At 38.4% G+C, this 14131-nt stretch overlaps 1 protein-coding gene across 1 annotated transcript in view; it reads left to right on the top strand.

Annotated features, from left to right (window-relative positions):
• Window positions 1-14131, top strand: part of LOC308682119 (uncharacterized protein) — a 45734-nt gene that overhangs the window by 1806 nt on the left and 29797 nt on the right. Inside the window, exons 3-6 of the mRNA XM_081351609.1 lie at window positions 143-328; window positions 790-922; window positions 1797-1891; window positions 13287-13352. Coding sequence (XP_081207735.1) covers window positions 143-328; window positions 790-922; window positions 1797-1891; window positions 13287-13352 — 480 coding nt within the window. The remainder of the gene's footprint in view (window positions 1-142; window positions 329-789; window positions 923-1796; window positions 1892-13286; window positions 13353-14131) is intronic.

Below are 14131 nucleotides of genomic sequence, written 5' to 3'. Positions count from 1 at the left end.
AGTTAACCTTGCCAATATGGACAAGACATTATTGTGTTTTTTTTTATTAGCCTCCTCGTCACCTTAAGCCCCAAGATACAGATTGAACTACAGAAAAAACATGTGTAGGAGTAATTTCCATTCCTTGATTGTTCGCCCACAGCTTGTTGCCGTGGATACAGCTGGACTGTGATGTGCTGTATCTCTCTCAGGCAGCAAACATCGGTGCGTACCATCTGAGAGCTGAGGGGGGAAAGTTACAGAACAATCAAGTGGCCCTGTTCACGGGACACCAGGAGGACGTGTGCAGATTCACTCTGACAGACACACACCTTATCAGTGCAGGAGGGTAAATCCATGATCACTGCTTACAGATCTAATGGTCATTCAGTTCAGTTCTTTTCTTCTCTTTGAATAATCAACTATATAAACAGATTTGATGAGGTATAAGTTTCTCATTTACTCTTATCTGGTTGTTGCTGACTTGTTTATTATAATACAATTTAAAAAAAAACTGATGTGATTTCCATTGCCACACATGCAATGAAGATTTAGTTTGAGCCACCAGTTTTCTTCAGTTGAAAGGTGAAACAGGAATGTGCTGTTTTCCCTCTTTTTTATTATTGTGTCAAAAGTCCTCAATTTAAACACAGTAAAACATTAACTGCAATAGTTCAGCCATTCAGTGAGTGACACCTTGTGTTTTGATTGTTTGGGATAGTTTGCTCTTTAATGTTTATTTGCTATAACACTCTTGTATGTTGTATTATTACTACCAATCTTTACTGTTTGTCTTTTTTTTTTCCTCAGAGATGGTAAAATAATTCTTCATGACAAAGGAAGTGAATACTCTGTGGGGTATTATGGTCACAATCAGGAGGTGAACTGCATTGACTGTAAAGGTGGTGTGATAGTCAGTGGCTCCAGAGACAAGACCGCAAAGGTTAGTGACTGTGTGTGTTGCTCTTGCTTCCATTTTAGTAAATATCGCTATGGCCATAACTAGGTGTCTTGCATTGTATTATATCCACTTACTAAGACTTATATCCTCTTACTTTAGAAGGTTACATGTGCAGTATAGAGAAGAATTTAGTTACAGGAGAGTGTTATGCAATTGTTGGAAATAAATCTTTAAATAAATTCCAGTAGCTGCTATGTAGAGTGACCCTTTGCTACTCCTTGACAGGTCTATTTGGTATGATGTCATAGTATCAGTCCATTATCCTAGTTATGCTACACCTTATATTTGAGAAACACCTTGGAAAGACATCAGGGATGCCTTCATACTTTCTGGAAAAGCAATACATTTTTTGGATTGTTGACACTAAACATTTACTATTATTGCTATACAACATTCAATACATTGTCATTCAAAAGTTTGGGGTCGGTATGATTTTTATAAATGTCTCTTAAGTCTCTTATGCTCACCTAGGCTGGATTTATGTAATTAAAAAAAACAGTAACATTGTGAGATATTACTACAATTAAAAATATATTTTTTTCCTTGTTGTAATATATTATAAAATGTAATTTATACTTGTGATGGCAAAGATTTTTCAAAGATCTTTTTATTATTTTCAGTGTTAAACAGTTAATATTTTTGCAGAAACCGTGATACATTTTTCCCAGGATGTTTTGATGAAGAAAAAAATGGACAGAATATATTTGAAATATAATGTTTTTGTAACTGTATAAAAGTCCTTACGTTTGATCAATTTTATGCATCCTTGCTAATTTCTTTAAAAAAAGTTACTAACCCCAAACTTTTGTACAGTTGTGTAGGTTATTGTCCAAATTACTTTTGATTTTGATTTTAGATTTGGGCTCTGACTCCAGATCGATTTGGACAGTGCTTACATACAATCCCCATGTATGACAGAGTGTGGTCGGTGGCCATCAGTCCATCTGTATGGTAAGCCTGTGCTCATGATTTATTTGTGTGATGAGATTTGTCTAGTCTTTGTGGTTAATAGGCTAACCACAAAGCTAACATATACTCTTCCAAAGACTTGTGTTCCAGTGTTTGATGAATTTGATGCTGTCAGTCCTTGATTTTTAATATTAAATAAAATATATTGGGTAAAGTCATCACAAAAGAAGATATTTTGAAGAATTTTCTCTAAATATCTTCTTTTATGCTCCACAGAAGAAAGTCATGCATGTTAGGAACGTCATGAGGGTAAATGATGACAGAATTTTCATTTTTGGGTGAACTATTCCTTTAAACTAAGTTTATTTTTTCAAACTCTATCTACAGTATATGGCAGCAAATAAACAGTAGGACCCAAAAGCCTGAGACTGCATTTAAAATCTGGGAAAAGCTAATTTAAACCTGTAAATAAACTGAAATTTGTAGAATTTTTTATCAATTCGAACAAGAAACATTATGACTATTTTATATGATTATTTCTATGTCACTGTATAAGCAAACATGCATATTTGTGACATTGACTATGCCAACTTCTTTGAACAAAAGCCAGGATTTTCTTGCTTCAATTGAAGCAGAAGATACTCAAAATGCAAAATGTTTAAATGCAAAAATATTTTAATTTAACTCAAATTGTTATGCAAAATAAAAGCATTTAGTCTAGTGGCCTCAGTCTTTTGGACACTGTAATTCCCTCTACTGTTTCCATGATGCTCTTCCAGTTTCAGACCGTCTCACTCGTTAGACATTATGTGTTTGATTCCGCTACATACTTCATACTCACTGGTTTCCTCTGTTCTTCTCACCATATGAATCACCAACAGACCTGAACATCAACCTTTGCTTTCATCAAAGAGAATTTGAGATCTTTCAAATAATGAATGTATCAGTGGGTTTAAAAGAGCGGGGTGGGGGTGGTGGCATCGTTACGGCTCGTGAGGTGAAGTGGTCATAGAAAGGGCAACCCAATGCAGGTGGCAAGACCCTTTTTTAATACATACTCTTCAATTTATTGCCATGCCATTGCTTTGAAGTCAATTAGCTCACACCTCTGAAATGCAGATGCAGAAGAATGTGATCCCGGCCCCTAAAGCCTTAGAAAGCAGAATTTTGCCCCCTCATAGTGTGGAAAAAGACCCTTTTTATGGTCTGAAAATGCTCAAGTGTAACCTACGCTAATTTTCCCGCTTCTTAACTCTCACTAGGACAGGGGTGATGCATCATTGAATGTTTCTTTGTGTTTCTTGAAATGTGTTGAACCTTCCATTTGATAAATCGTTACAGACTTTTGAACTTTAGAGAGCTGTTTCAGTCTACGACTGGTTAACCGTTTCTCCCCCGATACATCTGGGAAGTTTCCCAATGTGATGAGCTGTTTAAACAAGTGTGGGATGGAGTGAGACAGGCGAAGAGGGAAAGGGAAAAAAAACCGTGCAGGATATTATGGCGAAGCGGGGTTGCCTTAGCTCCTGCTGCCTTTGATTGCTCGGCCATGTATACTCCCACACGCTTAATGACACGCAGGCACATGAAGCTGTAACGCTAGCGCAGAGCCTCCACCTGCCCCTGATCCGTCAAACGCACCTTCACAGCACTGCTGAAGGAATGGAAACACTGTGCGCTGGGAGACACTAGAGGACATTGACCGCTCTCATCTTTTGTCACGACAAGGCCAGCGTGTAGCGGAAGAAAGCCACTGCTACTTGAGCAGATGCAATGGTTCAACGCAGTTTTAGTCACTCAGCCGAGTTATTAATCCCCACTGCCCCGTCTCCACAGCCAAGAATTTAGATTTCAAAATAAGAGACGATTATACACATCATTAATTCTCCAATTTGATGGCTGAAATAGCAGGCCTCCAAAAAAGACTGCTGGACCCAGATAATGGACCACACTTCTTTCCATGTATTGACGGCGGGAGTCAAAGTTGATGAAATAAAGTTGACTTGAAATAAAGGCGTCAAACTTTTTTTATGCCTTTTCACCGAATCTGTTCCTAAAATATATAGACAGCTATATTTTTATGTATAAAAAAGATCTGTTTTTACTCTTGATCAGTAGTGATGGTAAAGACATTTATCATGTTACTAAAGCTTTTTTTTACTTTCTATTCATTAAAGAATCCTTAAATTTATCAGTTTTTCCACAAAAATAATCTCTTAATCAACAATGGCGTTAAAGACATTTAAAATGTTACAAGTAAATTCGGTTCTATTGAACTTTCTATTCATCAAAGAATACTGAAAAATGTTTTATCAGTTTCCACAAAAATATTAAGCAGCACAACTAACACAAACGAATTTTGACTTCCATTATTTAATTTTATATAAGATACTAAGGCTGGTATTTTTGAGACTGCTTAGTTTTTTAGATGATCTGTTTCCTATGTGTGAGCTCCACCAATTAAAAAGAGCAACAGATGTCCTCTAATTGAGAGTATGTTCTGCTTTCACTCCTACAACAGTCAGGAGCTGAAACTGTAGATGGACAGGGTTTCAAAATAGGGATTGCACAGTGTGTTTTAATTTGGAAACCTGAAGAACTAGATGGGAAGCCCTTGTGTTGCAAATGTAATTGTTCCAGCTTCACGCTTGAGGTATCTAAAGGACAAGGAGCAAGAGAGGAGACGCTGCAGTGAGCAACGGGTCCGAGGGAAGGGGTGAGGGACAAAGAAGGGAGAAAGAACAGAGAGAAAGATGTCGAAAGAGTGTGCATATGGTCGCCTCTGACACTCAGGTGTTAGAGGCTGTATTGTTCCAACCCAATGCAGAATCACACTTGTGTATAAAACAAAAGAACCGCGTAAGAAAATATAGCCCTTCTCTCTTTTTCCCCGCCACCATTTGCTCAGGCTATGATTTGTATTTCATTCTTTTTAACCTCCCTCCTCGCTTGTTCCATAACCCTCCCTCCCTTTTTGCCGTCGTATTTTCCAAGGAACGTTATCTCAAGGTCTGTCAGTGGGATATTCCGGCTGAAGCGAAATGCCAAGGCTGACTGTCGTCTATCTTTTTGTAGTCACTGATCCTAACCGTAGCCAGTAGCCCTTGTCCTATTTCTGAGATTGCTTTTTACTTGCTTTTTTAGGCGCTTGAGTTTTTCAATGCATTTTTTTTTCTTTTATATTGGATCATCTTCTCAGGTTTTTCAGTAGTTATATCAGAGCGTAATGTAGGCGAGCGATGGGCAGGACAGGTCCTGTACAGACTTGAAGAACTCCACAGTGACTGCATGACTTTCACAACTGATGTTGCAATGTGAACGCTAGCTCTGAAATTCCCTAAATGGTGTCATATGGCTAGCGGTCCCAGCCTTAACTATGAGACCGCTCCAAAAAAACTGCCCCCTCTCCCATTGCGAAGGTAATGGGCACTCTGGCTCCCTGCATTGTTCTCATTTCACTCCAGTGGGTTGCTCTTCTGTTCTGAATTCCATTTACAATCTCATATCAAAGAGACAGCAGCGGCCATATTGAAGAGAAAAAACCCTGCCATTCACAGCAGCCCAAATGATTCCTGATTCTTGATCTGTAACCCGTGAGCTTGACTGGTTCATCCCCCCTCCAGTAACCCCCCCACCCCCCAAATCTCAGTCTAGTCTTTGTCTGCCATGTCAGACTTCAGACTCTCACCCCAAATGTTGATTCATCTGCTCCTGTGCAAGGAAAAGCCCTGATGCTACTAATGGCCTCTGATTAGCATACATTTTATCTTGAGGACACTGTTTTAGGACCTGGAATGACTCGTTCAGTTGGTAATGTGGCTCTCAAAGTAGAAAACTACTCTTTCAAGTCTTTCAGTTGCTCTTTGCAGCTAAAATTGGTTGACGGTTTACATTGCGATTATTCTGTATACCCTCTTCCATAACCACAGCATATAGACTTCCTAGCAAACCATGCGATTGAGGAATAAGCTAGAGTTCCCAAAGATCTGTATTATGGATTATTAGAAAAATTAATGTTTAAAATAATGTGTTTAAATTTCTTATTCCACTAGAGATACTCCCATGTTCATGTGCATATTTACATATACAATCTGTAAGAAATGGATGAAAGCAATGCAATGTCAAACAAATGACTTTTCCCCTCAATTAAATTGTTTAATTTTTAAACAATCAACTTATTGTCTTTCAAGAAAGTATTATACACTATTTAAAAGTTTGGCGTCCGTAAGATTAAAATAAATTATTCCTTTTATTTAGGAATGCAGTAAATTGATCAAATGTGACAGTAAAGACATTAATAATGTTACTAATTCTTTCTATTTCAAATAAATGCTGTTCTCGTCAACTTTCTATTCATCAAATAATCCTGAAAAGTTGTGTCACGCTTTCTTTTCACAAAAATATTTAGCAGCACAGCTGTTTTCAACATTGATAATAATAACAAATGTTTCTTGAGCACCAAATCAGCATATTAGGATGATTTCTGAAGCATCATGTGACACTGAATACTGTTACTGAAAAATCAGTTTTGCCACCACAGGAATAAATTACATTTTAAAATATCTTACAATTGAATATAGTAATTTGAAATTGTTCTCCCATTTCTAAAAATGTAATAATACACTAATAATATTATACATATTTTTAATATTATTGTTTATCATTTTATATGTCTACTTGCTATATTATTTTATACAATTTGAATGGATTATACTGTAACTAAACCATTTCACTAAAAAATTGCAGGCACTTGATATTGGACATCTCCTGATTTCCTTTGGACTGGCCATCTTTCACTGCTTTATGTCTGTCTGTCCAATCCCTTTTAAAATGATCTGTCGTTCCCTTTTTACCAGTAGATGTAGAATTAGTAGGGAGTGCCTTATGTGATAAATAGTTTCCTGTAGTGTCAGACATGACAGATTTTAACTGACAAGATGGAACTTGTTAAGTCTGGAAGAATCCATGCAGACCTGGGTAACTCTGGCCAGAGTGTGTAGGGTACATCAGCCACTCTTCCTCTTGCATATCACACACACATGCACCAGAGAGCCTGTCAGCTAGTTCATTAAGCTTGTTTGATATAAAGTGAGGTTTGGGTTTGTCTGTTTTCAGTTTGATGTCAGCACTTCACTTGCAGAGAAAGTAGGAAAGAAGCGCACATTTTATTAGCCTGAAATGTGTAATTTGGTATTGTTAATACCACATGCACATCTCAGATCTTGAGAGAATTATGTTCGTTTAGCTTTTCAGACGTTGTTTAATTACAGTTTAGACGAAGAGGCCTCACTTGGAAGATCAAATGTGCTTGTCCTCATTGGCCGATGCAAATTCTGCATACATTTGTGTCTGTTCATCACCCAGAGAGTTTTTAAACATGGCTAATCAATGTCTTATGCAGAGAATGTAAACTCAGATAGCAGATTTTGTGCTTCTTGTATGTTGTTATGGGATAGTCCATGGCACTACGGACAGAAGCGTTCCTTCTAACTGCCTCAAAGAGCGCAGTACACACTACCTCAGTAGTCGCAATGAGCCCACAGCGACCAGGCAGGGGGGATGAAAAGGAACAGGGCGCAAGCGTCAAAAAGAGAAGCAACCCCAAGGAGAAGTGAGAAAGGCTTCTTTTTTGGGAGGCCTGTTTTGTTTAGAGTTGGTCAAGCACAACTACAAAGATGTTGCAGGGGTACTGCCTTTGAAATTTTCCAAAGAAAATGATTGTTGGATAAACCGCCCCCAAAACGCCACTCTCTGGCAAACGGAGGGAGCGTGACCTATGACCCTCTGCATGAAAGTACAGCGAGACGTACCCCTCTATACCACCCTAAGCTCACCCGCCCTAATTTCACCCCCTTTGCTCCACCTCATTCAAGCAAAAAGAGAGTGAGAGAGAAGGGGGAAAAAGAGTGAAATTCATGTCATTCATTTTGCTTCTCTCTCTCTCTCTCTCTCTCTCTCTTATAAGGCTGGGAGGGCGAGCCGTGTCTTAGGAGTCAAGAATTCAATTAGTTAAAAAAGGGGAAAAAACAAGAAAGAAAGCAAGAAAAGAAAGAGTCTGCAACAATAAAGCGATAACGGACAGAATGTGCGTTCCCACACGTTAAATACAGGGCGCTTACTACTGAAAGCACAGCATGGGAGCTATAGCCTCTGACTGCAGGTGGTGTCCTGAATAATTGCAGTCAATATGCCCCTTCTATGCAGGCTTTGCACAAGCAGATCATTACACACATGCCACATACAGGTGTTCCCCAGGCGCATTTGAGATGGAAACTTTTGTTATTCCCTAAAAAGCATTTTTGCTCAGAAGTTAGCTGGGGAGTTTAACTCTGTGGCTGTGGTGTAATACATGACTGTCTGTGCTTTTCTTAACCAGATAGAGTTAGACTGTTGACATAAAATGAAACAAATAAGTTCAGACACATTGTAACAATACTAAAAGAGACTTAAAATATTCTTTTTGAACAGTGAAAATTTCAAATCTGCGTCAGAAAGCGTAATTTTGCTAAGCAACCCGCTGTGACCAAAACGGTCTGAAATGTGACCAAAAATGTGACAATAATTAAAAATCTTAGTCGGAAAGAAAGTCAAGTAAACAAAGTGTCCATATGCAGTTTCGTCAGATATCTCGTTAAAGCACGCGTTAGTGATTCTTGTAAGGAGAATCAAACACCGAATGAGCCATGATGTCCGATTCGCGAACAAGTTACTCAGGTTCTTTTTTTAATGAGTCAATCACAAAAATTCACAATCTCGAACTCAAGTTTACAATTTGAATCAGACTCGTTCAGAGCTATTACAGAATTCACAACTGATTCCTAGGAGGTTATTCCAATTAACCATGAATCTCTATAAGTATACATTGTTACAATAACATATTGGTCATTATTTAGCATTGTGAAGTTAAATCGTAATGAACCGACAAAGAGTCTCTTTGTTTTACAGTAAAGATCTGTTCACACCAAGAATATAAAAAACTATAATGATAACTATATTAGTGTCCACACCAACGGACAGTAACATTCTGTTTATTATAGGTGTACGCTGCAGTTTTGTCGTCTGACTCTTTAAATGCTCAAGTTCTTTAAAGCCAGGTGGATTCTGATTGGTGGTGGATTCTGATTAAATGTTTTTATCATTCATCAGGTGGAAAAATTGGTGATTCCAAGGATATTGTTTCTATTTGTTGTTATACCTATGTGGACTTCCTTATTCTCATAAAATTAGAATGATTATTAAAACTCTAAAGTTATCATTATATTTATCATCCTTTTTGTCAACATGCCCTAAGATGACAAGTTAAATGACATGTTGGAGCCATAATTTTTTACCTTTTTTGACAGTTGTGTCATGTTTATTTGAACTATTTTAAAATTTGGCTGTAACTAAATTTGGCTCCTAAATGTTTATTTTAAAAATGCTTTTAAGACTACCATGTCATTTTGTTAATCTGAGGCACTGATAAAATTGCTTGTCATTTATTTGCATGTAAGTGTTAATAAGATGAGATCTGCATAGACTTGGCTGCTGACTTTCTCATGGATTGTTTTTTTGTGTGTGTATTTTTTATTTTTTGGGGTCTAAATTGATGTGGTAAAAGCAAAAGGTGGTGTATGGAATGTTCCTCTGACCTCAGATGCAGGGGACATGAACAGAAAGCCAAAAGGTCTGTGAACTCGGGTGTGAGCTGAACAGGGGGGCGGGAGGGGGGCTTGGGGGAGCTGGGCTGGAGAACGGGGCAGGAGGGTCGACACAGAGAGGGAAAGAGAAAGACCCTGTCTATTGTGTTCCTCCAGCCAATATAAATACATCATAACCCTTTTCAATTCAAACATATTTAGGGACTAAGATGAAAGCACTCTAACATCCCCTTGAACAAAGCCAGGGGTCAACTATAACAAATGAACAACATCCACTGCAAGGCCGATGCACGGGGGGTTAAACTCCCTTTGAACCCTGTCTTTACCCATAGGCCTTTAGGACAGAATGAGATGCATTTGGGTTCAATAGGTTTATTGCACTGTTTAAAATATTTTCCTCATTTATTATAGTCAATACACAATTAATGACAATTTAAATGTCATATTTCTAATTTAGGATTGATTCTTTCTATTTATCTTTAGGTAAATATAAAATTTTGTAACACTTTTTCTTTTTTATATGTTAGCTGAAATATGTACATTTTTATTAGGGTTAGTCTGTGTTTATGTCTTTTGTTGTTTTTTATTTTAGTTGTGGTCATGTTGTTGTGTGCACTTTTTGGGGAGATAACTGGGGAATAGCTAGTTCCCTGAATCAAAAACATTGTGATAAAAGGCAGTGTTTAACTAAATATTTATTTTAATAAAAAAAAAAAAAGGAACAATTGGTTTTCTGAAAAACTAAAATGAATGGTAAATTAACTAAATTAACTGGTTTTATTCAAGTCAGTATAATTTAAAATCACTGAATCAATCTAAATACATTAATTTATACCAACAAAACATATTTTTATGATTTAAATCTAGTATAAATAGGTATTTTTTTGTTGTTGGTACAAGCTGGTTTTGGTGGTTGACCTACCAGCTGGCTGTTTAAGCTGGTCAGAGCTGGTAGACCACCATGGACCAGCTACCATGTTTAAAAAAACAGCTTGATTACTTGACCTGGTTTTTCTAGTAGGTTTGTCTCAGTTTGCTCAGTTGTAAAGCTGTGTACACAATATAATGTGACATAGAATCTCTATTTTTGATTTATTTATTTTTAAAATTTCTGTGAATGTTAAATTTGTTTATACTACTTTTACTTTCTTTATACACTACTGTTCAACAATTTGGGGTCAGTAAGATTCTTTAGTTATTTTATGTTATCTTTTAATAGTAATATTGTGAAGTATTATCTCAATTTAAAATAACTGTTTTGTACTTTATCATATTTTAAAATGTAATTCATTCCTCTGATGACAACACTGAATTTTCAGCAGCCGTTACAGTCTTCAGTGTCACATGATCCTTCAGAAATCATTCTAATATGCTGATTTGGAGCGCAGGAAAGTATAATTCTTCTTTTTTTTTTTCAAAGACCCCAAACTTTGAACGAAAGTGTATATTTAAGTTTGCGTTCCACATGCAAGTATACCAACTACAATATGTAAAAGGGAAAATTTTTAAAAACAGCCCATCATATCTCTGTGGTACACTCAGCACATTTTCAGTGATGTGTGCGGTTTGGTACGAAAAGCGCTTGCGGTGGTCTTGACCCAATATGTGTGGTTGCTTGTGTTGGTTTGGCCCTAACAATGTTGTTACTGTGGAGTTCTTCTCCCAGCAGGGGTTGAATTAAAGTTTGTGTGACCCCGGCACTAATTTCATGCTGCACAGTTCCTCGAATAATGATGTCAGCTGATTAGGTTACCAAAATGGTTGTGTTGGCAGTGAACCCCTGACATGTTCTAATGATCCTGAGGCGTGCTGGGTTTTTTGGGGCAGAGGAGTTGGGGTTCGGGGTGGGCAGCGTGGGCCGGGGGCTTTGGAGGGAGATTGTCTGTGCTCTTCGGTTTAGAGGGGGGGGGGGCGTAAGGTCGAGGGAAGGTGGAGGCACATTAGGCGAGAGAGAGGCTTTGACCTTTTACAGCTATAATATCACTAGGAGTCCCTTTCAGATCAATCAGAACTTGTCCGGGAGACAAAAATGTATTTAATTGTGGTGTTCTATTTTTCTCCTTTTCTCTCCCTCCCTTGTGTTTTTTCACAATCGGACTCACTGAGGGATAAGTAATTGAAGTAATAGAGAGTAATAAGGGCTGGGAAGAGAGAGCTTTGGCCTTGCCCCTATTGTATCTTGTGTCACACGGGTTCAAAGGTCAGGCAGACTGCATATTCTATTAGGGCGCACGGCCTTCATTGGGGCAAATGAGTTTACCCAACAGTAATTAAAATGCCAGCACTGGCCAGGAGAGCTGAATATGGTTGATGGGCCACCGCTAACTGGGTTGACAGCTGCCATGGCTGTCTTTGCCAATATGCTTGGGTCCTCAATGAACAAACCAACTGAAGCCGTCACAGACGAGAACGCATGTTCCCTCAACTTTACTCGCGCTCTGTCTATTTTTCTGTCTGCCTTTTTTCTCCATTTTCACACCAAAAATGGCTTCACATTTTGCTTATGTGCCTCCGTTCCTCGACACCTTCGTGATATATCTTCAAAGACTTGTTGGGTTGCTGTTTGGTACTACTTTTATGATCAATTTGATGTTTTTACCTCATCAAATGTTAAAATTCAAGCACACCTTTTCATTCGAGTCTAACCGACCGTCCCTGTGTATGTTGTGTGTTAGCGAAATGAAGGGTCACTGTCCCTCTCTGTTTTTGTGCCGGGGGTTTAGAGTTGGACACCAGGCGCTACAGAGCTTATTCACACGGGCTGGTTGTTAATTTGAGGCCACACTGGTATTCCATTGTGAAGCCCATTTCTTTGGTTGATGTTAGTGGGAGGGCAAAGAACCCCCTGCTCTTTCTCTGGGTTTTCTCTAGAGGTATGAAAGTATGTGAGAGAGGAAGATGCTTTGTGATTCGTGTAGTTTTACGTGCCTCTCGCGTGGTGCGTCAGTAAGCATTCGCTGCGAGGCACGTTGTCGCCGCACACATTTTACATAGTTGGCACAGAGACTGAGAAAGCATTCTGTCAATGAAAGAGACCATCCCAGCAGGGCATTGTAGGAATACCTGAGTGCTAAAACAGGCACATTCCTGTGTGTTCACTAGTGTGAGGGCCCTATTGTTCAGCTCACCTCCAAACACAATGCAGAGAGCAGGAGAGCCTTGAGCCTCGCCCGCCAATCCCAGCTGTCCAGGAGGGCTCTAATCCCTGACTATCACGCAGGTCAAAACTACTGCGGTCACACACCCTCCCACCCGTACCTGCTCAACTAATTTCAACCTGTCACCCAGCTAAGAAGGGGGCATCCAAGTGTTTTTGTTTCTTTTTCTTTTTTCACCACGTTCCTCCTTTTTTTCCCCCTAGATATCTCGTGAACGAAAACACATCTGTGAACAAATCCGCTGTCTCAACATACCCTTCAGCCACTCTTTACACCTCGCTACGCTCCATTCACTTTTCAAAATTTGTTTTTAATGCTCTGTGTGTATTCTCTCCAGGAGCCAAAATATGACTCCACTGTTACGTCACCTGCTCCGTATTTAAATGCTAAAAACATTAAACGCTGGAACAAAGATAAAGCAAATTTTCTGACAAAACTCCTAATCAGTTTTTTTTATGGATTTCATAAAGGTTTATTTATAATAATAATTACAATCAAACTACTACTGCTGCTACTACTACTACTACTTTACTACTGTTTATTAGTAATAGTAGCCTACTATTATTATATGCCTATAAAATGTTGACATTAGCTAAGTTGCATCAAATGAATGCATCTATTTTGCAATCATCTTTGCAGCACCTTTGTGACAGGAACAGCCTGCTGTGAGACTTTTGCTCCTCTTCGAATCTGGGACACAGAAAGGTACCCCCCCACTCACACACACACACACACACATGGTTGTATACGTATTTTTTATTTATAATTATTGTGATATTTATTTGTCATGTTGAACCTGTCACTGGCCTACTTTCCACAGCAATCCATTTTACAAGTGGGTTTATTAGTAGCCTATGTAACTGGGGCTGTTCACACAAAACATCTGCCCTTTCTTTTAAAGACACTGTGCAAAGTTTAACATTTTATTGAAATTGCATCACGTTGATATAGCCCTAAAATTGTTTCGTATTTTATGCATCCTATCGAAAATTACCATTTGATTTTAACTTGGGTCCTAATTATGTTTTAATGCACAGTCTTAGCATCATTCAGTTCTTTGTGTTTTCTACATGTTTAAATCTCCAAAAATGTATGTATTCAGATATGTTACTATTTGAAACTGTTAATTTCACACAAAGTGAAAGTAGAACCTTATCATGATGATAGAAGCTGCCCCATTATCCCTTCAGCTCAGTCTTTTCTCTTTGGGAAGTTCAAAGCTGACTTAAAAATTCCTGTCATGAAAGGCCAGGCTTAAACCTGATACAACCTGACTGGTTTCCATAATTCCCCAGCTTTACCTGCTGAATTCAGCCTTCTTGCACGTTGTCAGTCTAAGGAAAGTAAAAGAGTAGGAGGTGGTGGGGGGGGGACCGTGAGTTCCGGCACCAAATGACAAGGAAATTTGAGACGGGAAAAATTGCGGAGAAGGAGTAGAGGCGATTCCAGACAGATTTCCATGGGAATCACATGTTCCATAGAAC

This window comes from Scardinius erythrophthalmus (assembly GCF_964197995.2).
Source record: "Scardinius erythrophthalmus genome assembly, chromosome: 21".
Lineage (NCBI taxonomy): Eukaryota > Metazoa > Chordata > Actinopteri > Cypriniformes > Leuciscidae > Scardinius > Scardinius erythrophthalmus.
This window is presented reverse-complemented; position numbering and strand designations above follow the sequence as displayed.